The 26,924-nt window shown below is 38.4% G+C and overlaps 1 protein-coding gene across 2 annotated transcripts in view; it reads left to right on the forward strand.

Annotated features, from left to right (window-relative positions):
* The first annotated feature begins 204 nt into the window (after positions 1 to 204).
* Positions 205 to 26,924, forward strand: part of DCUN1D1 (defective in cullin neddylation 1 domain containing 1) — a 34,830-nt gene continuing 8,110 nt past the window's right edge. The window contains exons 1-4 of one of the 2 annotated variants that reach the window (XM_019463275.2): positions 205 to 319; positions 16,220 to 16,436; positions 18,146 to 18,314; positions 20,539 to 20,669. In XM_019463275.2, the coding sequence (XP_019318820.1) occupies positions 16,262 to 16,436; positions 18,146 to 18,314; positions 20,539 to 20,669 (475 nt within the window). In that variant the 5' untranslated portion in view covers positions 205 to 319; positions 16,220 to 16,261. Of the gene's footprint in view, positions 320 to 4,749; positions 4,860 to 16,219; positions 16,437 to 18,145; positions 18,315 to 20,538; positions 20,670 to 26,924 lie in introns of those variants that run through there. The other variant, XM_053903611.1, reaches the window with a different exon arrangement.

Raw genomic sequence — 26,924 nt, forward strand, 5'->3', positions numbered from 1 at the left:
GTACTACCTGTAGAATTGTTTCAGTCTTTATGATTTTAACAAATTTACTCTCTGCAACTGACCAGAGCTGTCCAAGACAGACACCCAGGCTGAGCTGCGGTCTCATGTAGGAGGGACCAAGCGGGGCTGGGCAGGGAGGTGCAAGATGGACACCTCAGGACAGTGGGACATTGTGACATCATCAGTGATGGTCTCAGGTAGTTTCCCATCACTGGCCCTCCAGTCTCAGCTGTTACTGCAAGTCCATTCCTCTACCATGAGTGTGGAGCAGCTCAAATCAACAGATCCACATGTACCTTGAGGTGACAGACTGGCTCTGGTGAATACCCCCTTTTGTAAATTTAGAGGTGACCCTTTTGTTGGCTCTTTTGTGTGAAGGGGTCAGTGGTGTTCATTTTTCTAGGGACAGTCCTTAAGTTTCCTCCTTTTGTTCTGATTAAGGATTCATTTTTAAATAGTTTAGAATGTGGGGGAAGAGTCCTAGGCAGTCGGTCATCTCTTTGGCTGCACTGAAAATGCTTACCAGGGAGGGAGAGTCAAAAGGCTTCCATCTCTTCCCCCACTCTGATGAGTTAGGCGTTAATTTGCAACAATGGCTCTTATATTAGACTTTTTGCAACTACAACGAGGGCCCATCCCTGCCCCTGAGGCCTCATCTTGTCTGCTTCACCCTTTAAAATATTATAATTCTGGATCAATAAGACCTAAAGGCCACGTTTTACTCAAATAGGTTGTATTGGTCAGTCTCATTTACTCTTACATATTTATAAATAGGCGAGCTTGAATTCAATAAGCACATTTATGTAAATGTTGGGCAAAATTGAGTCCACCCAAGTTAAGTGTGGGAGGGTGGTGGCTGTGCGTCCCAGACTAGTGCCTTTGAACTGTAACTATGTATACATAGTTACCCTGCAGGCTTAATTTTAGCTGGATGAACTACCAGAAATGTTAGCAATCTGTCTTTTCAGATTACTTTTGCTCTTTCTCTTTGCTAAAAGGCAGATTTTTAAAGTATGGAACCCTGGTTTCACATGTTTCTTTAAACAGAACTGTAACAATTTTTATCAGCGAATATATATATATCTTAACGTGAATTTTTAAACATCTGAGGCAATTCATTTTCAAATACTTGCATGTTTTACCTTGAAAAATTATACCATCTACAGATACTCTATATTAGTCTACGTAGCTATAGATGTACAGTGAATATATATTGTGCACGTACTTTCTCTATGTGTGTATGTATGTATACATATATATATACACATACACACCATATATGTGTGTTATATATATAGATGTGTGTATACACACACACACACACACACACACACACACACACAGGGAAGGAGGATAGTGGATTTCAGCTAGATGGTTCCATCTTATTTGTATTGAGATTGTCACTTTGAAAAAAATCTTTACAAATTCTGTTCTTAACAAAAACCCTCAAAATCTTAAAAATTTGAAAGCTCATGACAAAAAAGTAATACGAACATGTTAATGAATATGATCAGATATTGTAATTTATACTTTATCTTCAGGACTTTTCCATTTTAAAAATAATCAGGACAATTTTAACAAATATATTTTTCTCAGTAATGATGACTGAGTAATAATCCTCCATTTCACATTCAGTACTGTAGCTTGTAAGTGCAGTAATGGGTACAGTTGCTACTACATTTACCATCTGACCGTATGCTACAACATACATCTGCCAAGGAGGACAGACATTCCATTACAATAATAAACAACATAGGCATAGTCTTAAGGCAAATCAACAGATATCAGATATCTTCTTTCTTTTATCTGTTATCATGTAGCACATACATCTGTCCTATGTGTCAGGCACTTGCTTTGACACTGAAAAAGATGTATGCAACTGGGTCTCTCACCTGGAGGAGTCAGGGGTGGTGGTCATGCAGATAAATGATTATCATATGATGTCAAGATGTCCTAAGTGTAAAAGAAGTGTATACAAGGTGTCATAGAAGTGCAGAACGAAAAAAACAATGCCTGACTGCTGGAATCCAGGAATGAGGTCAGGAGATAATCACAGAGAAGATGGTTTTTGAATTGAGTATGAGGTCTTGGTAGGAAATACAGAGTGGTAGTTAAGAGAATAGTCTGTGGCTAGACTATATGGGTTTAAACTCCAGCTTTACTACTTACCAGCCAAGGAAACTTAGGCATGTTATTTAACCTTTCTGTGCTTCAGTTTTCTCCTCTGTAGAATGGGCATAATCACTGAGCATAGCTCATAGGACTAAAGTGAGGATTATGTGAGTAGTGTGTGCCATGGACTTAGAACAGTGCAAGGCATGACTTGGAAAGTCAGAACATGGCAGAACATGGAAAGCCCTTAATCAGCGTTAGCTCCTATGCCAGTGATAGCAGAATAAGAGAAAGCAAGGAGACACAAAGTAGTATGGCAGGCTTGGCTTGTTAAAATTGAAATATGAGGTGTATTTGTGTGGAAGGAGGTGGGAAATGACAAGATAGGTAGATAGCCTCCTATGCCACACCAACGAGGCTCACGTTCATGGAGCCAGTAGAGAATTTTAAGGAACAAATTAGGTTTTGTATTATAAAAAGATAACTCTGGAGCAATGGGGAATGTATAGAGGTCAGATTAGCTAAGTAAGAGATTATTGATGAGAAAAGATACAATAACGGCTCTGCTGAGGGTGGAGGATAGAGTGGAGATTCAAAGTTATATTTTTGAGGTAAAATTGATGAGAGTTGTTAACCAATTAGATTAAGGGAGATGAAGTAGAAGGAGTTGTGGATGTCTCTTGGACTTCTAGTTTGGGTGATCTGGTAAAAAGACTGGAAGAAAAGCAGGCTTGGGGATAAGGTTTTGGATTTGTCAAGATGGATGGGCCTGTGATGTGACCAAAATTTAGTGTTTAGGCCTGCCACTCAGGAGCTGGAAGTCAAGATTCAGTACTCCTCAAGATCTAGGTAGCAGTTGACATGTGGGAATGTGAGTGAGTGCAGTATAACACAGGTTATACACAGGAGGAGATTCAGGGACGGTTCTGGAACATTGTACAGCCAAAGAAAGCTGAGCCAGCAAAGAAGAGCGGTCACAGAAAGAGGAAATGCAGAAGAAAGTGGAAACATGGAAAATGATGGAGAAGGAATTGAAGGAAGAAATGTTCAATTGCATGGGGGGAGTCAGATAGAATGAGAACTGAGAATTGTACTTCAGACTTGGCAAATAGGAAAAAAAGCTGAAGAAAACCTGTGAGCTATTATCATAGTGAAGTATAACAGCATAGGAAAGAGATACAGTGACTCCTCTTCATTAAGACCCTAGATGTTACTATTTCCTCCAATCTAGGTGAATACCTGGAGAACATCCTTGGATGTGGTCCGGCTTCAGGCTTGGTGCATGAGGCAGGTCTGGCCTGTCTTCACCAAGCTGTTTACCCAAAACCTAGCAAGGAGCTGTGGTGGCCAAAGATCTGTTTTGGTAGAGTTCTGGGAGCTCCTGATACATGGCTGGCTCCAGGAAGTGTTAAGTGGCCCTGGGAAGTTGCCAAAGAAGTTCTGATGCTTTGATAAGAACTTCAAAACTGTGAAGTTGCAGGGTTGATCCGGTAGCTTATGCCTGTGTTGGGGGGACAGGGGTGTTGGTGAGGATAGTGATAACAGGTTGATTCGAGTTGGTTCTTTTCTGAAACACATCCAAACTCTTGGCTCAGTCTTAGATGTGATTTTCTGATTGTTTGTTTCACTACCTGTTTTCTTATTTCCTTCCTTCATGTGTGAAAGTGTCTCATCTCTCCAACTGGATAGTCAATTTCTTAAGAGCAGGGACCACACTCCAAAGAGTGTTTTAACTCCCTTCAAGCACATTCCCGTATTTGACCCCCAACTCAGAATCCTGGTATTCTCAGCCTCACCTGACTTAGTGCCAAGAATAGGTCAAACCTGGACAGCCCACCTGGAGTGACGTCAATCCCCTCCCCGCCCCCCGTCAAAAAAAAAAAAAAAAAAAAAGTTCCACAGTTACCTCCCAAAACTTATCCTAGTAAGGTTGAACTGAGGGAATATTTAGAGCAAGCAGTAAATGTTGATACTGCAACTTCTGCCACTAGTTGCATGCATGGGGCCTTCTCAGTCCTCCTGGCCGAGAGCTCCAAGGCCACTCCACTGGTTTCCCAGCGGACACTTAGGTCTGGGAAGAACCTGTGCCATAAAGGACATTACGGCTCCCATGAGGCTAGACTAAGTTCTCCTCTCCTCTCGTATGTCCACATGGGGGACCTGATACAGTCCAGGGGCAACTGTGGGGCAAACAGGAAAATACGAGGTGGAGGTGTTTTCACTATTTTCTTCCCTTTTGAGGGGTGGTCTTGATGGGAAGGGGTGGTTTGGGATGGATCTAGCCTAGCCCCTCAGTCCTATCCCTTCCAGTCTCCCCCATCTGCTCAAGTTACTGAGCACCGCTCATCCTCTCCTCGAGTTGGTGTACCGGCGCCGTCCGACGGCGGAAGGAGCGCGTAGGAAGCGGAGGTGGGTGTCCTGCGGCCCCCCACCCCGCCGGAGACCGCCAGGCGCGGCGGGAGGATGTCGGCGCGCGGAGGGCGTGCGTCGCCCCCCTGCCCCGCCCGCGCCCCCCGCCCCGGGGGACCCCGCGCCCCGGGGAAGCCCCGCGCGGGGTGCCGGACGCCCGCCCCAGTCCCTCCGCCTCCCCGAAGCCCGGGGCTGCCTCCTCGGGCCGCGCCGGGGCCGTCCCGCACTGCGCATGAGCGGGAGCCCGGCAAGCCCGTGAGAGGAGCCGCCGCTGCCGCCGCCGTCCATTCGCTGCGGAGCCGGAGGAGGAGGGGAGAGGCCTGGAGGACACCAACATGGTGAGGCACTGCGGCCGCCCGCCCGCCCGCCCCGCCGGCTGGGGGCCGGCGCAGCTGCGCACCCCCGCCCCGCCGCCCTCCGCCCCGTGGCGACCCCGCCGCCCCGAGCCTCCGGCCCGCGGCCTCCGTCCGCTCTCCGGCGGGGCTCTCCTCCCCTCCTCTCCCTTCCTCCTTCGCCCCTTCCCGCCCGGGCGCCGCCGCTACGCGAGAGCCGAGGAGGCGGAGCGGAGCTGGGCCTAGTCGGGAGCCCCGGGAGTTTGGGGCGCGGGGAGAGGCCCCCTGTGCCCCTCGCCGGCCCGGCGCGGGTGAGGGAGGCGTTGGGGCGGGGGGAGGGGATGGGGCAACGGCCCTGCCCTTGCCGGGCCCCCTCGCCGGCTCTATTGTGTCTGACCGGGGTCCGGGGTTCCGGGTGAGGAGCCTCCCCCCGCCCCGAAGCCGGGGCTTCCCCCTCCGCCCCGCCGGCGAGAAGGAAAGACTTTCCCGGCGCTCCTCTCCCTCCTCCGCTCCCAGCTCCAACACCCCTCAAGTCTCCAGGCAGTTTCGCTTGGGGCGGGGTATTAGCCCTTTTCCTTTCTGCATCACCTCTTGATGCGCCCCAAGCTTTTGGAAAAGGAGAGTTTAACTGGCCAGTTGGTGGAGGTTATAGGCGCCTCTCCGCTGAGAACATGAGAAACCGCTGAGCTTAGGGGACGTTGGGGGGGGGGGGGGGCGGGGAGTACGGAAGTGCAACCTGTTCTCGTTTCATGAAATTAGGAGAAACAGACTTGCTACCTTTTGAGCACATGTTTTATTTGCTTGGGGTGGGAGGAGTAATTGTTTTATTATGCCAGTTAAAGACATTTGTGATTTTTTAAAAAACAGTTTGTCAAGTTATTCCCCCTCTTCTTTTTTTGTTTGGAGAAAAAATCGTCTTAGCAGCTTGAAGAAGTGGTAGTCAAGTTATCTGCTTACATTTTGGTAATCATGTAAATAACTCTGTTTCGTTCTCTGTTTTTTAGAAGTGAGGTTTGGCATTAGAGTCTGAGCATGAGTTGAATTCCATGCAGGTTACTGTATGAATAGACAGTAAAAATGATATTGTTGTCCTTTTGCTCCTGGGGAACATAAAGGCCTCTTTGAGGAGGGCGTATGTGTGTGTCTGTGTTAAGGGAATGCCCCAGTATCTTTGCTTTTAGTTGGTCTTATTTCTGCTGAATGACACTTATCTAGCCCCAGCCTCCAACTTAGCAGAATTTTGGTATCATGTACGGATATGTGGTTATAGTTTGTCATATATTCAGAGGTAAGTTTCATGAAAATTTGCCATTTGTATTTGTAAGAAAACTTTGCCGTGAAGTCCAGGTTAACGTTTAGAGTGATATTGCAGTGTTGAAAGATCTGCTGGGGCATCTGAACAGTTTCTAAAATTTTTAAAGTATTTTGATGGTCACAGACGTTACTCCTGAAGTTTCCAGGCTCTTGGCATGTAGATGAGTAGTAAGTTTGAAGTAATGAAATGTAATTCCCCGGTAAACACTCTGTGAGAGCACTGACATGTGCTCTGTTCATAATAGTCTGTAAATCATCAGCATCCTCTGGAAACAGCTCTTGATAATGCTCATCACCTGTTCAGGAATTCAGGATTCATGTGGTTCATGCAAGAGTTCAGCTTGGATTGGAGCTCTTAAGCTTCTCTCCTTTTGTTCATATTAAATTAGCTAGTTTTGGAACTTAGCCATAACCCATCTAAGTATACCAGTAGTGGCAACGTATCACTAATTTAAAACACTTTCTGTGGCTGAACTCCGATCATGTCACTAGAATTGTCTTGGTATGCTCTTGTTAGTTAGAAACGAAATCACCATGTTCTCTAATAGAAGTTAGGCCATAAGAATTTTGTAGTTAAGTTTTCATCATAAATATATAATTGTTTCTTAATAGTTATTGGGCTGTTGTTTTTCTGTGTATTTAGCTAGGCTTATTTCTAGAAGGCATATCGTCAGTTCTAGGGCAGGCTTAAATGATGGGATATCTAAAATACTTTGTATAAAAAAATTGTTCAGTTAACCTACCTGACTACTTAGACCAAAAATAACCCCAAAACTAGACAATATTCTATTACTCCTGAAAATATTTTTAAAAGTATTCAAAACTTCTAGGTTGTTTTCTTATTTGTAAGATGACAGGATTGAATTTGATGATTTCTAAAGTTCTGTTCAACTAAAAATTTTTATTCTAATTTCTGTTAGATGTGTAAAAAGTATGTAGTTTGTAACCTACTAAATTTTTATAGATTCACGGCATCATAGTAGGAGTCAGAACTGGTTCCAGAGATCATCTGTTTTACTCCTTTTCCCTTCTACAGAAGAAGAAATTGAGGATCAAGGAGGTTTTGATTTTTTTTGTTTGTTTGTTGCAGAACTGAAACTTTGCTCCTGGTTTACTGTTTCCCCCAGTATTTGTAGTATATGTAATCTTTTAACTCACATGAAATCTAGAGAAATTGTGAAAATTGGATTTGAAATTAAATTACATTATTCATTTAAGCAGAGGAAAATCCATGTATTATTAATGAATATGTTAAATAACAAAATTCAAATGGATGACTAATGGATGTTAATTACAGTGCTTTTAATGGCTTTCTAAAAAATGTGTGGACTTTGAAATTTAAGATTATATTTTCAATAAATACAGAGTTTATGAGTCCAAATGAATGTAGCCCTGTGTAAGGTGTCTGTTTAGAACTTGTTTCACATTGTTTTGCATAGGCACAAGTAAAGGAGGGTCTTAATTCATTTCAGTAATTATTTATTGAAACACTGTGTGCCAACCACTGTTCTGGGAACTGGGAGTGTGTGTGTGTGTGTGTGTGTGTGTGTGTGTGTGTCTTTCTTTCACTGAAAAGATGAAAATCCCACCTCTTGAGAGGGCTACATTTTAGTAGGAAGACACAAATAATAAACGTAGTATATCTTTTTCTTCTATGTTAGAGGGTGTTAAGTGCTATGGGAGAAAAGCAGCATTAAGGAGGGGAATTGGGGGGACAGGGGTAGTGGTGTGTGCACCAGAGATGAGGTGAATTTTGAGCAGACTAGGAGAGGAAGGATTAAGCCATGCAGAAATGTGGTAGAGAGAATTTGTGGAACAGTGAGACCAGTGACTGGAGCATTGTGTATGGAGGAAAAGGGCATATTGGGCATTGGAGCTGATGCTATCTGAGTGGGAAGGGGTGGAAATGGGCATGGTTGGGAATTGTAAGGATATTGGGTTTTTACTCCAAGAGAAACGGGAAGCCGCTGAGAGATTTTGAGTGGTATGATAGACTATTTCTGTTCTCCCATAGTGTCGGATTACAATATTGTAGATAATTATTTTTTAAAGCAACCCTTTTAAAAATAACCCTTATTATAGTTTTCTGTACCATGTAGCTTCTGTGTAGAGGGTTTTGAATTCTGTTTAAGATGACTGTCTCATATTTAATAAAAACTAGTTGACCATTGAGTTTACCTAACCATGCTAGTTAATAAAAACGAAACCTCTTCCGTAGATTGTTTTAGAATGTGTTCTAGTAGTTTGTACGAAGTTTAATAACCATATGCAGAAAACTGGACCTTTGGGGAGAAAGAAGGACATTAACATTTATTAAGAACATTGTGTCTGCTAATCAGACAATTTACAACTTGTTAATCTCCAGTCTATGAGGTGGATACTCTTACCTCCTTTTAATGTATCTGGAAATGGAGGTTTACTGGTTCTAAATTATTTGACCAAGGTAAAGAGCTAGTATGTGGCAGAGCATGGTTTAGAAGCCTGGTCTCTGATTAACATACTTTGTTTAACCCTCCTTTTTTTTTTCTTTTCTTTTCTTTTTTTAAACTTAGCAGGCACTCTTTCAGTATAGGTGTGAAATTTTTGATTAGTTTCATTCTTGTTTCTTCCCTATCATATTTTGTAGTGACCTAGTTTTTTTCTATATCAAATGAAATGATCTGATGTAAACATCTAAGTAATTGAAAAATTAACACTCTTTTGGTAACTACAGTAAAAAAGTTGAAAGTAAAATTAACTCTCGTGGTGGTGGTTTTTTGTTGTAAGTTTTAAGAAAGCTGAGCTTATTTCAGTCAAGTGGCTGTTTCCATTATTGCCTTATAGGTTGGGTCAGGCATAATGAAAATCTGTGAGAAAACTTCCTTTTAAATTTTGGTGTGTGGTGTTCAAATTCTGATAGCATTAGCCATGACATTTGATGAAGAGACATAGTTCCAAATAGGATTCAGTTGCTTTGTGGACACAAATAAGCTCTTGAATAACCTGCTGACTGTCTAGTTTACCTACTCATTTTAGGTGTGCACACCCCACCTAAGAAAAAGCAAAAACAGAAGAGAAAAGTGCCAGTAAAGCATTTTTCATCACTTTATTGAATCCATTTTTAAGTAGTTGATACCTAATCACTAACAGTGCTTAGACTGCTTGTTTGTATTGTAAAATTTTAAGAGAGATCTACTTTTAGAGTTCTTTAAAGAATTCTGTTGCATTACACTTTTGAATCCCTCAACACTGAACATGGCATTCAGCAGCAGATAAATTGCTGAAGTTCATGGCCCATATCTTTGTTATATTAGGGTATTTTCATTTTCAGTAAACATTTAGAGTGCTCATTTATTATTCATAGGATTCTAATATTTTTGGATTTAGGATTTGAATAGATACCAGATCTTAGAATTAGGAGATTTCATTTTTCAAGGATCATTTATTCTCTTTATGAAACAAATATCACATGACTTTTTAATGCTAGTCATTATTATAAGTTATTTAACTATGGAACTTTTAAAATCTTACTTAATTCATTTTTTGTTCTTTTGTTTTGTTTTTGCCTGAGTAATCTTTTTGTTAATTTGAGATTTCTTTAGAGAAGATGTTTATGGAGAGGAGAAGTAAGTTTAAATTAGCTACCTTGACTGCTTGTTAGAAATTCCAGTAATAAGATTGGGAGAATCAATTGAAATATGATGGCTAACACAAGTATTTTAAGGGTGTTATTTCTATCCTGTTCTAGATAATCAGGATTTAACAAAAATAACTTTTTAATAGTCAAAACAGTTGCTAAAATCAAAACATTTATTCCATTTACAGTGGAAGTCATCTTTTGAATAGTCTATTAATTCTTAGGGTGAGGAGGAGAAAATCCTTTAAATTTATATATTAAAAAAAATTTTTTAAATTTTAAGTAGGCTCCACCCCCAGTGTGGGCCTTGAACTCACAATCCTGAGATCAGGAGTTGCATGCTTGACTGAATGAACTAACCAGGAGCCCCCAGAATACTTTTGTTTTTTTTTTTAATTTTAACTTTTTTTTTTTTTTTTTTTTTTTTTTAAATTTTTGAGAGACAGAGACAGTGTGTGAGCAGGGGAGGGACAGAGAGAGAGGGAGACACAGAATCCAAAGCAGGCTCCAGGCTCCAGGCTGTCTGCACAGAGCCTGATGCGGGGCTTGAACCCACTAACTGCGAGATCATGACCTGAGCTGAAGTTGGACACCCAACCAACTGAGCCACCCAGGCACCCCAGAATACTTTCTAAAAACCTATGAGGAAAATCATATAGAACCAAACAAAATTTAGCAACATACAAAACCAGTTTGAATCTTACAAATGTACTTTCTGAAATACTTTTTGCAGTGAATTGCTATTATTTGAAACATCATTGACTACAGTATTACATAGTATATTATTCCATGTTTGGTTTAGCATTGGTATAGCACCTCTTACGGAAGAGTTTGTCATTGAAATACAGGAAGGTTTTTGGATGAATGGTAAGAGGCATAGGCCTAACCATAAATAATTATTCTAAACTGCAGATTATAATTTAAAATAATACTGGTTTTTGTTTTGCTGAATATTTGAAATTGTACTCATTTGCTTATATTTTGGGGGCATAACCTGTACATGTATTTGTATTTTCTCTGGGTTTCAAGCCTTGTCATTGGAAAAGGAAATCCTGAGTTTCAGTGTCCCCCCCCCCCCCCCCCCCAGTTTTCCATCTTTGTACATTTAAAGCTGTAGATTGTGGTTATCTTTAAAAATAGACTATGATATGACAATAAACGTTTTTCTTTCTGTTGAATTACTTTTTTTAAAAAAATTAACTTTTCTTAAAAAATAACTCATCACCCTCTTCTCCTCTCCTTAAAAACTTCTAAAAGGGAAGTTTCATCCCTAAATTAGCCTTTTAGTTAGGTTGTGAGGGAACACTTAATGGACAGTTTTTTAGTCAGAATGCAAATTGTTTACATTAGAATGGGGAAAGGTCAATTGATTACTTATTTAACTTTTCCATAAAAATAGGTGAAGAAATCTAGCTCACAATTCCCTTCCTCCTTCCAGTTCACACATAATTAGTCAGTGGTTGCACTTTTGCACTTTTTGTTTTCTCTTTCACTTGATGATAATATAGAGTAAATGGAAAGACTACAAGCCTTGAAGCCAGGCACCATGGTTTCATTCCTGGCTCCACTACTTTTTAGAGAAGTCTGTCCTTAGATAAATTGAACTCTGAGGCTTAGTATTCTCATTGGTAAAATGGAATCAGTGATAACGACCTTGAAGGATTGTTAGTAATTTAAATGCCTAGCACAGTGTTGGCACCCACCAGGAACTCAAATGTTAGTTGCTAGTTTTCTGATTATGATTGTTAATCATATTTTTCTATTTGCATAAAATTATTATTTTTTCTCTGGAGTATTCTTCATGGACTTGAAAGGACTCCTTACCATATATGTGCCAGGTACAGTTCTAAGAGTTTAGCCTGAATTTATGTAACCTTCACACCCTGTTTACAAATGAGGAAATTGAAGCACACAGAGAGGTTAAGTAATTTTCCCAAAGTCACACAGCAATTAAGAGGCATAGGTGGGATTAAAATCCTGCCAGTCTGGTTTGAGAGTCTGTACTACTCTACACTAATCATATATTGCCTCTCTGTGCAGGTAGAGGGGAAGAGGATTTCTAGCTTCTCCTACCTAGATTCTTAGTCTGGCTTTCCTGCAGAACTTTGCCCCTAGGTGAAAGTCTTCTCCAGGAGTGGGTAGTCTCATAAGTTGAATTGATTTTTTTCCTTGCACTTTTGACTTCAGACCTGTAATTTCATGGAAAAGTCTTTCATAGATGAATGGTTTGGGATATGGGTAACGTTTGGTTATATCTGCTGAATACTGTGTATCATACATGGAAGGTATGGTTTTTCTGGACTTAAACTAGCTCTTCTAAGTTTCAGGTGAAGTTAAAATGTTAATCAGATGGTAAACCCATGAGAAGCTATACACAGCTGTTAGAACTATGGGTGATCATTACAGTGTTTTGATTTTTTTAAAGCATGGTCTTTGGGAGCTAGGTTCATCAAATCCTGAGAGAACTAGAATTGAGTTAGAAAATTAATTCATTTAAAATATAAAGACCTTGGTATTTTTCTTTTTGGAGTTCAGAATGAATTTGAAACTTTAAGGGTGAGAAGTTGAAAATTCAGAATAATAGATATAAATGTGTTTTAATTTTTTGCTTAAAAAATATTGCTTAAAAGCATTTCCATTTTGGGATTGTTAGGACTTAGTTGACTAGGAAATACTTCTACATGTTCATTATTTTTATTCGTGGAAATAATAAGAGGAATTTCTTAACATCGTGATCATTGTTATTTTTATTTGTAGAGCATTTCTGTCTCCATTCTTCTATCGCTATAGACTTTATAGGATCAGTGGTAAGATGTACTTGACTACATGATAACTTGGCTACATCCAGAGTATTGTGTTTATTGTTTTCCAGATAAACTGTTATTTTAAATGTGATTCATAAATTTCTTAAAAAATTTTTTTCATACATTGAGTGAAAAAAATTGCAGACATGTGCTGGATTTAAGTATTAAACAATATGTGTTGATTACCACATTTTTTATTTTGGAAAGATGAGCAAATAAGTGCTTTTTACTGTCCAGATTATAGTAATATTTCTAACTTTGGTAACCACATACAATTGTAATTAACTTTCTGTTACAAAAGACAACACTTCTTTTTTTCTATTCCCCTCCCCTCTCTCCTCCCTGCCTCCATTCTCTCTCTTTTTTTGCTAGAATTAAAAATAATCAGAATATATCCTATATTTCACACATTTTACTTATTTCAATCTTGAATTTCCTTGAAAATTTGACAATGTTTAGATAATTTTCATATTTGAGTACTGAAGATTGTATTGTCTCATCTTATTTAATGCTTTATCTAGTGTGTTCCTTTTAAATAAATCTTAAAGTGAATGACATATACTTATGAGTGCTGAATCATTGTAGTTGTCACATGTTTTTGCTCTTAGGAAGATCCCCACTGCATTTGTAGTAGAAATAGAGAAAATCCATCTGTTTTTTTCTTTTTCAGTTTTCTGTCCACCCTCTTATCCCCTATGAAATAATTTTCTTTTTGCTGGCTAAATACCCTTTTTCTCTTCCTTAAGTTGATAGAAATTTAAACCTTTGATGCCATACTCAAAATCAGAAAACTTTGCCTGGTACTCCCATGTAGCCTGGGAAAAAAAGTAGGAGTGTTAGAGGGCTCTAGAGATGTGGGAAGGGGCAGCTGTATATATGTAGTACACTTTAGCTTTACTCTAGGACAGCCTTTGAGATTACGGAATTGAGTGGATCTTCCCTAGTAGAGGGGAAACACATGCTTAAGATTGATTCTAGGCACAGAGAACTGAGAGAAAAATGGTAAGAGTACATTATAAGTACCAAAAGGGAGGGTACTTACCATACTTTGCAGGAATGGAATTGCTTATTGCTTCTTGGCCTATCAGGAACCCATCCAGTCAGTTCTACACCAGGTATCATTCATTAGCCTTTATGGTGTTGAAAGTGGATAGCTGCAGCCCTTTTTCTTAAAATGTATTGATATTGCCCCACATACTAGAAATTTAAACCAGTTAAAATAGTTTAATTTACATGTAGGCATAATTTATCACATATACTTTTTTTTCAAATAAGATATGGAGTTAAATAATTCATTTGTATAATTTTGTTACTAGTTTGTGTGGGTAAGATGATTTTTTATCTTTGTTCCCCCAATTTTCTAATATCTGGCACTGTGGCAGGAAGTCATTATAAACTGAACAGTTCTTTTTGGCTTGCAGAAGTGACTTAAGCTATAGTTCTCCTTGCTCTCTTCAACAAAAATGTTTCAAATTTCAGAGAGCAGAACACTGAATTTAATACTGTATGATGAAACTCCCAAGTAATCCTGATTATTCTTCTGCCTCCAACTTTTAGGAGAATGGGGAAAAGTTAATACAGGGAAGTTAATTCAGGCTTAATTAAAAAGCAATTTCCTGGATGTGGCCTGTGTACTTCCAGGTTAATTTCCCAACACTTTGTACAACATTATACAGTGGTCACTGATGATCGTAGTGACCATCAGATACTTCCCTGTTCTTCAAAGAAGGATTAAAACATATGTCAGTATACTATATCTCTCAAGGGAAAAAAGCATACTCATTTTAAAAATAGTTTTTAATAACAAATCAACGTGGTTTCCTCTAAGACTGGTATCTTCCTTGGCATTTGATTTCATTGTGGGTTTGTTGCAATTGAATAATAAATCACCAGGAGATATTTTTCAAAAGCAAAGAATCCTAGACATCTGAGAGATGGGTTGTATAATGTGGTACAAATTATCTGGTCTCCAGAGTTACTACTAAAGTTATACTAAAGTTATTACTTTGTGAGAGTTATTACTAAAGTAACAGGAAGTTAGTGAATTTGTAGTTTCTTTAATGGAGAACAGAGGTTGAAATTTTAATCTGTAATCCTAAACGATAACGTATTTACAGAGAGAGAAGAGTGTGGCTGACAAATCAGACTCCAGGGCATAAACAGTTTTAATACTGCAAGACATGGGGTTGGTTTTCATATTTGATTTTACATATTCTTATTTTTACTCTGTAATAGGTGGAAATATTTTGCAGGAATGGAATTGCTTATTACTTCTTGGCCTATCAGGAACCTATCCTGGGTTTAGACTTTGGTAGTCTTTTTCTTGAAAATCTCAAAGGGCTTATAAATATGTACAGCATGCAGTGTGGTTTATGGAAAGATTACCAAGACTCAGATTCATGACATCTTTTTGTTCATGTCCCATTTCTACTAATAATAACCTGGGTGATTTTTGAACAAATTCCTTAACTTTCTGGGTCTCTTTTCTCATCTGTACAATCAGGGGATTGAGGTTTGTGATCTATCAGTTTGGGCTAGATCAAAGATTCTGGGGTTCTCAGATGTGTTGCTTCATCTACAGAACAGTTTCTATCTATTAATGTGTGTCCTACTCATGTGCTTTTTTCCCCTTCCAGTAGTAGCTCGGCAGGAACCCAAGTATTTTGCTGAGAGATGGTGTTAAGGACTTGGTAGGGGGGAGAATAATAGTGAGGAGGCTAAAATTGCACAGGAGTAGACCAGATTGGGGTGGGAAGGGAGGGAGAACATAGTTCTTGATACTGGGAGAGTAGTGGGTCTAATTGCCCTGCTTTATTTTGCTTAGGGTTCAGGTCAGATGAGAAATGAATCTGTGTCAACATAAGGCAAGTGAGAAGAGGTTATTACAGTATAGAGGCTATTTGGAGAGTGCCTCTGCTAGGCTCAGGCGGAAGGAAAGAGGCGATTCTTTCAGGGGCAAAAAGGAAGAATTCTATTAAAAATTACCTTCGTTGGAAGGATCCAGGGTGCTTGTTCATATTTCACTGCTTTCTATTTGAATGCAAATATGAGGAAATTCTCTTGATAATTATCTTGGTTCCTGAACACCGCCAGGAGAAATGTAGGGTACTCATATTTCGTTGCTTTTTCACATTGGGTAAAAGAGCAAGAAAACAAGGGGGCGGGGTTGGGAGAATTGTACCCTCTATCCTTTATAATGGGTTTTAGGACTGCAGCTAACACCTGTTAATCTCCTTGTTCCCTGGGGTCAATGACTGTTCTGGCTGGCTAGATAGTGTCACTTTCTTCCCCAACACTCCTTCTGTATCCCTTTAGAGCTTTGTGCTTGGTCAAGATTGTGAGAGTAGCTGTACTTCCCTTCTAGAGCCTTTATATATGTGATCAGGATCCACCTTTAGGAGAAATGTAGGTGGTTGAATTTCCTTTACTTTTTAATTTTTTCTGTAAAATAATACCAAATTTTGTGTTTCACATTAAAAAATTTGTCTTTTTGATTGACAGATCAAAAATAAATCTCAAAATATTTTAATATTTTATGAGGAAAAGTATTACTAAGAATGGTCAGCCATATAGAAATATTTAGTCATCTGTGATTTTACATAGAGTTTCAATTTATTTTCTGGTTTTAATAGAACAAGTTGAAATCATCGCAGAAGGATAAAGTTCGTCAGTTTATGATCTTCACACAATCTAGTGAAAAAACAGCAGTAAGTTGTCTGTCTCAAAATGACTGGAAGTTAGATGTTGCAACAGACAATTTTTTCCAAAATCCTGAACTTTATATACGAGAGAGTGTAAAAGGATCATTGGACAGGAAGAAGTTAGAACAACTATACAATAGATACAAAGGTGAGTGCTTATGACTAAATGTTTTGAACCAGGTTTTCCACAGTTGCATGCTTCTGGTGAGGAATCAGACATACATAGAATATAAATTGGGTGGATGTGTTCTACAGAGCTCTGTAGATCTTAGAATTACTTCAAGAGATCTGAGAGAAATTACTTTCTTCTTTTCACTAAAATTTCTTCTTAGCCTCTTTATTTCTTCTTCCCTTATCTTCCCTCTTTTTTCATCCCCCATGATCCAATTTGAAAATAGTGACTGGGGGCCTGGATTTTCCCCCTCATTTTTATAAAACTCAGCCAAACCAATTTTAAGAAAACCTGCATAATAATTTTAACAACCTTTGAAGAATTATATTCACTTTAAAAAAGTTAAACAATATATAATAGATGAATAAAGAAAAAGTTAATAGTTTCTCCTTCTTTATTTTCCTCAGGGAACTAATATTTAATAGCCTGGTGTAGGTCCTTCCACGTCTTTTATGTTTATACAGAAATATGTACAGTTTCTTTCAAAAATTTTCCAAAAGTGGGATTATGTTTTATCCTTAACTCACCCCCCAGAGTCAAAAGATATGTGTGTTTTTTATTCCTAGAGATGTTATAAAATCACATACAACCACACACTATATGAGTGCCTCTTTCTCCTTTTATTACATTAAAAATTTTTGCTGTCTGATGAGTAAATATCGATAATTGAATTTTTTCTTTAATTTGGACAACAGATGCGTATATTGTTGAGATTGGGATTGAATTGCAGAGTTTATAGTTTTTCTGATTTTCTCTTAAGAAATGATTGTCATAGTAAAATGAACTTTGCTCTAAGAAAACAAATTCTGTACATAACAGTGTTAATTTATTGAAACAATTTTTGTTAATGTTTATTTTTGCAAATGAGCAAGCGAGCAGGGGAGGGGCAGAGAGAAAGGGAGACAAAATCCCAAGTAGGCTTCATGCCGTCAACACAGAGCCCGATGCAGGGCTCGAACCCACGAACTGTGAGATCATGATCTGAGCCGAGACCAAGGTCAGAGATGCTTAACCAACTGAGCCACCCAGGTGCCCCGATAAGTGTAAATTTAGAATGCCTACTTAGGGGCGCCTGGGTGGCGCAGTCGGTTAAGCGTCCGACTTCAGCCAGGTCACGATCTCGCGGTCCGTGAGTTCGAGCCCCGCATCAGGCTCTGGGCTGATGGCTCGGAGCCTGGAGCCTGTTTCCGATTCTGTGTCTCCCTCTCTTTCTGCCCCTCCCCCGTTCATGCTCTGTCTCTCTCTGTCCCAAAAATAAATAAAAAACGTTGAAAAAAAAAAAAATTTTAGAATGCCTACTTAAACAAAATATGGATATGTTCAGAAAAAAATCCTTTTTTCCTGTACAGGAACGTCTGATTTTCTGAATGTGTGTGAGTATGGGACATTCTTTCACATGATTAAATGAATCAGTGAATAAGTGGAACTTTTAAATATCAAATGCCCATCTTTGTGTGTGTGTGTGTGTGTGTGTGTGTGTGTGTGTGTGTGTATCCTCCTGTTCATCTTAAGATTGCTAGTTAAGGGACAAACTGGCTTTAAATAATATAGGGGGAAAATATCTGTTAGAATATTATCATTTCATATCTCTGATCTATTGTGATTTTTTTTAATGGAATAAAAAGCATTACTTTTTCTGGTTATAGGCATAACACTAATTTACTATTGCACTGTTATTTTTAAAGATCCTCAAGATGAAAATAAAATTGGAATAGATGGTATACAGCAGTTCTGTGATGACCTGGCACTCGATCCAGCCAGTATTAGTGTGTTGATCATTGCGTGGAAGTTCAGAGCAGCAACACAGTGCGAGTTCTCCAAACAGGAGTTCATGGATGGCATGACAGAGTTAGGGTGAGTATATTATTACCACAGGAAATTAGGTATATTACTATGAGAATTACTATGTAGAACTGAATTGTGTTGTGAATTTTTAAATGTCAGTTTTAAAATTTACCAGCCTACAAACATTGGTATAAATATACTAGTTCCTTCCCATGTTACATAGTTTTCTGGGTTTGTCAAGTTATCTGTGTAGTTCAGCCTATTCCATTTGCATTATACTTTTATCATTTGTTTGTAAGGGGGAGGTTCATTAGCATTAAAATAAATCACTATGCTTTAATATTTAACATTCATAAGTGAAATGAGCAAGCTATAATTCATTTCTCAATGTGAGGTTCTGTGAACTCTGAATTTATAAACAAACTCCTAGAATGTAAAATCTTGGAAGTTATAATCACTTTTTGTTCCACTTATACCTTGACAGCTGATTAGCTAAATGTCTTGGGACCAATACATTAAAAAGTCATGGGTAGAGATTTTACTTACGGTGTCTAGTTGTCTCTATATAATGAGAATATGAAAAAGTATTCAGTCTATGGATGGGTAACAGGCTGCCCTTTCTGTTTTTAGTGGATGATGAGTAATAATGGCTAACATTTGTTGAACATTCATTTTATTTCAGGAACTATGCTAAGTTTAGTATTTCACCTGCCTCCTCACAACAATTTTGTTAGAGAAGTTGTGTTTATAGACCCATTTTAGAGATGAGGAAAGTGAGGTACAGAGAAATTGTAGAATTAGGTAAGGATCTAATTAAAGATTAGAGTCAGGATTTGAACCCAGGCATTCTGATTCTTGAGCCTGAGGGACATTGTAATCAGTCAGGGGTCCAGACAACACAAAAACCATGGCAGTAATTTGAACAGAAAAATTTTTTTTAAATCATTGTATTGTGTAAAAGGGGTAAAAAAAACTCAAAGGTATAACAGCGGTGGCAGTTGCAAGAAGCTGCTGCCATCCTTGTGGCTGAGGGAAGTGAACTAGGAAGGAACCTAGAAATCCCTGCAAGGCTGAGATTCAGACCTCCAGAGGGGAGGGTGTGGCTGCTGCAGGAACACGGTGCCTGTGATGCTTGCTTTGCCTGCCACTCTGGTAGAGAAGAAACTGGCTAGAGGCCACTTGCTGCGGAGCCCTGTGAGTTGCCACCATTGGTGAACACTGCTGGGAGCTCCGAGCACACGCAAACCCTTGCTCTCTGCAGAAAACAAACTGGGATAGGAAAAGGTCCTTCTTCCATCCATTCATCGCCCTCTATTGGTAGAACCTACCAGTGAGCCAGCTCTAAGAAAAACTGTCTAACGATTAGTAGTCGACTGCAGATAGTCATGAAATAGGGCAAAGAAGGGTAGGTTTAAAGCTGAGGAGCAATAAATTAATAGCTGGCCTAGACACTGTGTTCTACCTCCCAAGCCAGTCCTATCCTGAACTTGTTGGAATTTTCTATGCTAGGACAGGTTTCATTAGAACTCCTTTTCCATTTGAAACTGAATTCACATAAAATGTAATGAACTTCCAAATCAGAATTGTCATCTACAAACTAATGAGCTGGAAGGTGTTCCAAAGAACATAGAAGGGAAATAAAAGCAGAAATGATTAGAAGGAAAATGGGATGATGGGTTGGTGGAATTCATACAGAGTATTTTTGCCCTCAGGCTATTTTATGGAAAGTAAGATGGGTACAGAGACCCTTTCAGTTCCTTGGAAGTTGAACGCAAGTGTAGAAAAAGCTTAATACCGATTTGAGATAACCAGTTGGAGATGGAAGGGGGCTCAGCTGATACTTACTATTAGGCTTTGTATAACAACGCATTTTCAAGGGAATGCTTCCTTCCTCACCTAAGCAAGTGGTGAGGACTTGGACTTGTGACTTGTTACCATGTAAAGAGTATCCGCTACAGTTTAATCTAGTGATTGTTACGGTGATTACCGTACATTCTCATTTGTTCACTGCAGCTGACTCCTACAGTTTGGGTGTGTTGATAGTCCAGTGAATTACATAATTGGAAGTAATAGCTCATTTCTTTTAAAAATAGTAATTCTGATATTGAATCACTCCAGACCTTTTCTTCCTCTAGCTGACCCCATTCTTGTTTATGTAATGTAAAAGAATGAAACTTCAACTAACTGATTTTTTAAAAAAGTTCTGTGAAATATAAGCTGTCATAGGAGTAAATTTAGTCCTTAATTTATAGTGAAAAAGCTAATCTTTTATACTCTTAATTTTACAATGTAGATGTGACAGCATAGAAAAACTAAAGGCCCAGATACCCAAGATGGAACAAGAATTGAAAGAACCAGGACGATTTAAGGATTTTTACCAGTTTACCTTTAATTTTGCAAAGAATCCAGGACAAAAAGGATTAGGTAAGAATTTTTAAAAATTATATTGGTGTCTGAAATATATTCAAATACATTGATGGTGTCACTTTTGATTTGTAGTAGAAAGTTTTGTGTTTTGAGCATAAAGTCATTGTGAAAATACCAATTATTGGAAAACAGAAACAATGAACTTCTAGTTAATCAGAAAATACCATGGACATTCAATAATAAGTTACCCTGGATACCATATCTGAACTACTGATTTTTTTTTAAGAACTGCAATATAGAAAATAATTGTTAAAATTCTGACATACATTTGTACATTTATCTACTTATATATATTTTATATATTATCTAGAAGATCTTATAGGATCATAGGATCATGAGTTATTTCAGCGTGGATCTGTAGAAATAGCATTGTAAGATTTCTGAGTCATAGAGTGCCAGAGAAATCTATTCTTTTTGGTTAGGACTTATTTAGAAGCTATAAGAAAGAATAAAAGTGATGATTATCATTTATAATTTTAACCAGAAATCTTATCCATAATCTTCCACTGTTAACAGTTTAGGTCAATCAATTTATGCTGTATGTAATATCCATACACTTGCTTTGGGGATGGCTAGGGGGTATGGAAGTAAAAGCTACAGTGTAATTTACAGTTTACCTAGAAAGATTTAATGATAGGTAAGACACAATAATAAACATGTGTGAGAGTGTGTTAGGTAAAAGGAGAAATGAGTAAAAGGAGGAATGGTTGGGAAGTGCTTCCTGGGCAAGATGGGATGTTAAACTAAAGGATATGGTATTTGGCTAGGCAAGGGAAGATAAAAGGTGTTTGAGAGGATGGTTAAGAATGAATGTCTCAAACTTGAGAAATAAGCTTGGCCTCTTTGTAGAAGAGAGAAAACACTGATGTGATGTCAGTGGGAATGCTTATTTGGAGATTAAGTTGGTGAGATGTAAGGCTCGATAACCAGAGGCTTCTTTTATAAACAGGACAGAAATGTTTAAATTGGAATTTGTGGACAATGAGGATGCACTGAAGATTTTGACGATGGCAGTGTCTTCCATTGAATGTGCACTTGCAGTGTGCCTGGCAGTGTGCTAAGTACACACGCTTCTTCATTTCATGTTTAGCGGTTTTAAGAGTTATTCTTTCATTCAGTAATTCATCACCTGGCATGTGCCTGCCAGATACATACTCGTGGAGTGCAAGCCATTTTTTTATCCTTATTTTACAGATGAGGAAACAGGCGCAGGAAGGTTAAATTACTTACCCAGGGATGGAAGTGAGTTTGCTTTTGATTTTGAAGATACAGTAGTTGGAGAGCCTAATAGGGGCCTCTTGTACTAATCCTTCTTTATATTTTAAGTTAGAGGGAAAAAGCATTGAGAAAAGGACTATGTGAATAGGGATTATACCGAGGAAGTGGTTGAAAGCTAGTGAAGAAGGGATAAATGTGCAACATTAGTATTGGAGAATTGGCGTGAAGAGTGACTGAACATGATTGAATTGATTGAAGATTTACAAAATATCTGTAAAGCAAAATGACAGATAATGAAGCCTCATTTCCAACTGATTCTTCAGTTTAGGTTGAGTTTTCTTCTTGCAGGAAACTACCTAATTTTGTAGGCAAAATAAGCTGGATGGTTAATATGTAGGGTTAGTTTCTTTATTATCTGTGACCATCAGTTAACTGGGCTGTTTTTTTCTAGTTTCCTCCTTCCTTCCTTCCTTCCCACAAATAAAAACTGATTACAGGTTTTGAATTTACATGTATACACTAAAATAATTATTTTTGTTGTGTTTAGAAAGGTAGCATAATATTTTGATAAGATTAAACAAAATGTTACAAATATAAAATGTTGACTTAAATGGGCTGAATCTATTTCGTTAGTTATGTCCCCAACCCTTATTGGAGCACGAAACTAATGATATTTTGGAGTGAATATATAGTTTTGATACTGAATCTTAGTTTTTATTGTATGTGGTAAAAATAAAGCAAAAAAATTTTTACTAGATATTGGATATATTAACATGATAGTAAATTGGAATTTTGGATTATAGGGAAAATCGCAAAAACTGTACAGAATTAGATTTAAAAATTTATTTTATTACCCAGTAAGTATTGAGCTTAAGAAAATTGTATTAATTGTTTAATGGGTATGGAGTTTCATTCTGCAGAAAAAAGAGTTCCATTAATTGGTTGCACAACGATGTGAATGCACCCAACACTCCTGAACCATACACTTAGAAATGGTTGAGATGGTGAATTTTGTTATGTGTGTTTAATCCCACATTTAGAATTTAAAGAAAAAATAGAATATATAACACAGAGTGAGTCCATGTAAAATATGGACTTCAGTTAATACTTGTATATCCACATTGGCTCATCAGTTGTAAGAAATATACCACACTAAAGCAAGATGTTAAAAATAGTGGAAAACGGGGGGTGTGGAGGTATATGGGAACTGTCTGTACTTTCTGCTCAATTTTTTCTGTAAGCCCAAAACTAAAAAATTCTTAATGTAAAAGAGAAAAAAATGTAATAGACAAATCCTAATTTCTCCCTTTGTTTTGCATTGGTGTTGTGTGTCAGGAAATGTAATGACTTGCTTAGTTGAAGAACTTAATTAAAAAGAAAACAGTTTTCTTGACAGCCTTTCTAAGGGCTCACAGGACTCTTAAATTACAGTACTTGGCAGGGAAGAATTAGAAGATCATAGGAGAGGAGGTGAGGCCCAAAACAAATTGGCAGAGTGACAGTGACAGCACTGTGGTTTATTTATAAATAGCTGTGCTAGTTATAATGAGAGCTGGTGTTTTCCATATTTCCTCATTTTCCTTGACACCTGATTTCCTTTGACACCAGGATAGGGTGCTTCCTCTGTCACCGTCTGCTTCAGTCACCTGCCATTTCTGGTAGTCTTCTGAATCTTAAATTAGAAAATTTATGAAATACCTTTCAAACCTATCCAAGGTTACATCCATAGCTGATGCTCATTTAGTTTCTACTTTGGACACACATTGTTTTAGGAAGTGGTCCATTCTTGTCACAGAATACTCCTACTTCTTACCACACAGTTCTTCCTTATGAAGTGAACATCTTTCTTCCACTGCGCTTATTTGTCCTCCCCTGCAGTACGAGGAAGTCTGACCATCGAAAGATTGCTGTCACTTACCCCTTCTTTTTCTTCCGGGTCAACATTCCAATTACTTTAACTGTTCTTCATTTGAGAAGAGCTTTGTTATTCTTGTTACTATCCCCTCTCAGGCACATTTCCAACTTGTCAGTTTCTCTCAAAATAGACTCTTACTTAAAGCTGAACGTAATACTCTTGAAGGAGGTTGTTTGTAATAGAGAGCACCAGGACTCTGTTCTTTTTTGTGAGACTGTCCATTCTGTTTAGTCATAAATTACATTTGTTCTTTAGCAACCATGTCATGTTTAGGACAATCCTGAACTTTTATTAGACTAAAGTTCATAGGTTATTTTCTTGTGAACTGTGGTTCAGCTAGAATCTTATGCCTGTGCAGTTGATTTAAAACATTTTAAGATTATTTGCTAGACATTTACTTTATTATTTAGAAATAATTTTATAGAGTGTTTTTAAAGCACATTTTCATCTATATAATCCCATTTAGTTCTTGTAAAAGCCATTTGAGCTAACTGAAAACCTATTATCCTTTTCATTGTAAAGATGGAGAAATTCATGGTCAGAGAGGCTGACTTATTAAGTTAAGGTCACTTAACTTTAGAGTTGGTAGAACTGGGACTCGGTCTCTGATCTTCTGACTCCATATTCTATATTCTTTTATATTATGTTGTGCTACCTGAAGATATTTCTAAGTAAACAAAGACATTGTGAATAGGATTGTTAATCACCATTCCATCCTCTCATGAGTTGGCAACATTTTGTTTCCTTTACAGACAATGTTTGGATCCAGTCTCAGTTCATTTCCATGTTCATTCAGACTCAGTTCATCACCTTTTATGAAATTCCACGTTGCCCTTGTGGATTTTGCTTGACACTGGGATTACCTCTGTTTGCAATTTTAATTTTACTTTAAAGGGCTTAAGAATTCATTCTGCAATATCTCAGTTTTAGGCAATGCTGTTATTTGCTTGTCTCTTTTTCTCTGTCTTTTCCTTCTAACTATTGTTGTTGCTTATTACCTAATTGCTCACTTTGCTCTTTTCATATACTGCTTCAGAATCTATAAGACTACTTTTAAAAATTATTAAAAATAAATAATAGTGATAGTAAGGACTCATATATTTATTTCCCAGGCACTGTTCTCATTTAATTAACTCGTATTAACTCGTGTAATCCTTACAGCAGCCCTGTGAGAGTAGGTACTATTACCTTTATTTAAAAACAATTTTTTTAATGTTTGTTTTCGAGAGAGTGAGAAAGTGAGAGAGCAGGGGAGGGGCAGAGAGACAGAGAGACAGAATCTGAAGCAGATTCCAGGCTCCAAGCTGTGAGCACAGAGCCTGACATGGGGCTCAAACTCACAAACTGTGAGATCATGATCTGAGCCGAAATCAAACGCTTAACCAACTGAGGCTCCCGCGCGCCCCCTATTACCCTTTTTTTAAAAGAAAAATTTCTTTTTTTGACGTTTATTTATTATTGAAAGAGTCAGAGTGTGAGCAGGGGCGGGCAGAGGGAGAGGGAGACACAGAATCCAAAGCAGGCTCCAGGCTCTGAGCTGTCAACACAGAGCCCGACGCGGGGCTCGAACTCAAACTGCGAGATCGTGACTTGAGCTGAAGTCGGACGCTTAACTGACTGAGCCACCCAGGTGCCCCTACCCTTTATTTTAAACTGAATTGTATAGAGGTGAACTCAGTTACCCAAGTTGCCTTAGCTAGTGGTAGAGTTGGGATTTAAGAGGCTCAACTGTAAACTCCTATTTTAAACCACTTCTCTTTAGTTAGGCTGTTCTCTTTGTCACTCAGACAATTCTATCTAAAGGGCAGTTTTTCCTATACTTGTGGCAACTGACATTTTATCCCTATACAATCTTTTTCTTTTTTTTCTTTTCTTTTTTTTGAGAGAGAGCAAGTGGGGGAGGGGCAGAGAGAGAATCCTAAACTGGCTCCGCACTGTCAGCTCAGAGCCTGATGTGGGACTTGAACTCACGAACTGTGAGATAACCATCTGAGCTGAAATCGAGAGTTGGATGCCTAACTGAGCCACCCAGGTGCCCCAAACTTACTAAATCTTTTCAGGTATTCCCTTTTCATTGGAAAATATTTTTATCGACTCGTTAGTCTGTGAGCATGAAGTCAGGGAGCATTTTAAGTCTGTCTGGGTGAGTTTGTAAAAAGTCTTCACAAAAATGATTAATTTTTGAGTCTTGAAGAATGAGTGTATGTTTCCAAGGCCAAAAGAAAAAGAAGCCACGTCTGTTGTGGAGCGATGGGCAAGTTCAGTTGTTCAGAGGTGAGCGACATAGCACCTTTGAGGAACTGCAAGTAAATTCATTTAACTGGAAGTTGTAGATTTTATCTAAAGGCAATAGAAAAATAATCGCAGAGTTTAAAAAAAATTTAATAGACTTTATTTTTTTAGCTGCTTTAGGTTTACAGCAAAATTCAGTAGAAGGTACAGAGATTTTTCTATATACCCTCTGCCCCCACACATTATATAGCTTCTCCCATTATCAACATCCCTCACCAAAGTGGTACATTTGTTACAGTGGTACCTATTTTGACACACCATTATCACCCAAAGTTCAAGTTTACATCAGGGTTCACCCTTGATGTTCTACATTCTGTGGGTTTGGACAAACATAGGATGACCTGTATCCATGATTATAGCATCATGCAGAGAAGTTTCACTGCCCAAAAAGTCCTCTGCTTTGCCTGTTCATCCTTTCCTCCCTCCTAACCCCTGGCAACCACTGATCTTTTTAGTGTCTCCATAGTTTCCCTTTTCCGGTATGTCCTACGGTTGGAATCATGTAGTGTATAGCCTTTTCAGACTAGCTTCTTTCACTTAGTGATATTAATATGCATTTGTTTTCCTCCATGTCTTTTCATGGCTTCATGGCTATTTTGTTTTAGCATTGAATAATATTCCTTTGCCTGGGTGCACCAGAGTTTATATAATAATCTGTCTGTCTACTCAAGGACATCTTGATTGCTTCAAGTTTTGGCAATTACAAATAAAGCTGCTGTAAACTTCCATGTGCAGGTTTTTGTGTGGACATAAGTTTTGAGTTCATTTGGGTAAATACCAAGGAGTGGCTATTGCTGAGTCATATGGTAAGAGTATGTTTAGTTTTG

This window comes from Panthera pardus, unplaced genomic scaffold, assembly GCF_024362965.1.
Source record: "Panthera pardus isolate Hobbes unplaced genomic scaffold, ASM2436296v1 HiC_scaffold_16, whole genome shotgun sequence".
Taxonomy (NCBI): Eukaryota; Metazoa; Chordata; class Mammalia; order Carnivora; family Felidae; genus Panthera; species Panthera pardus.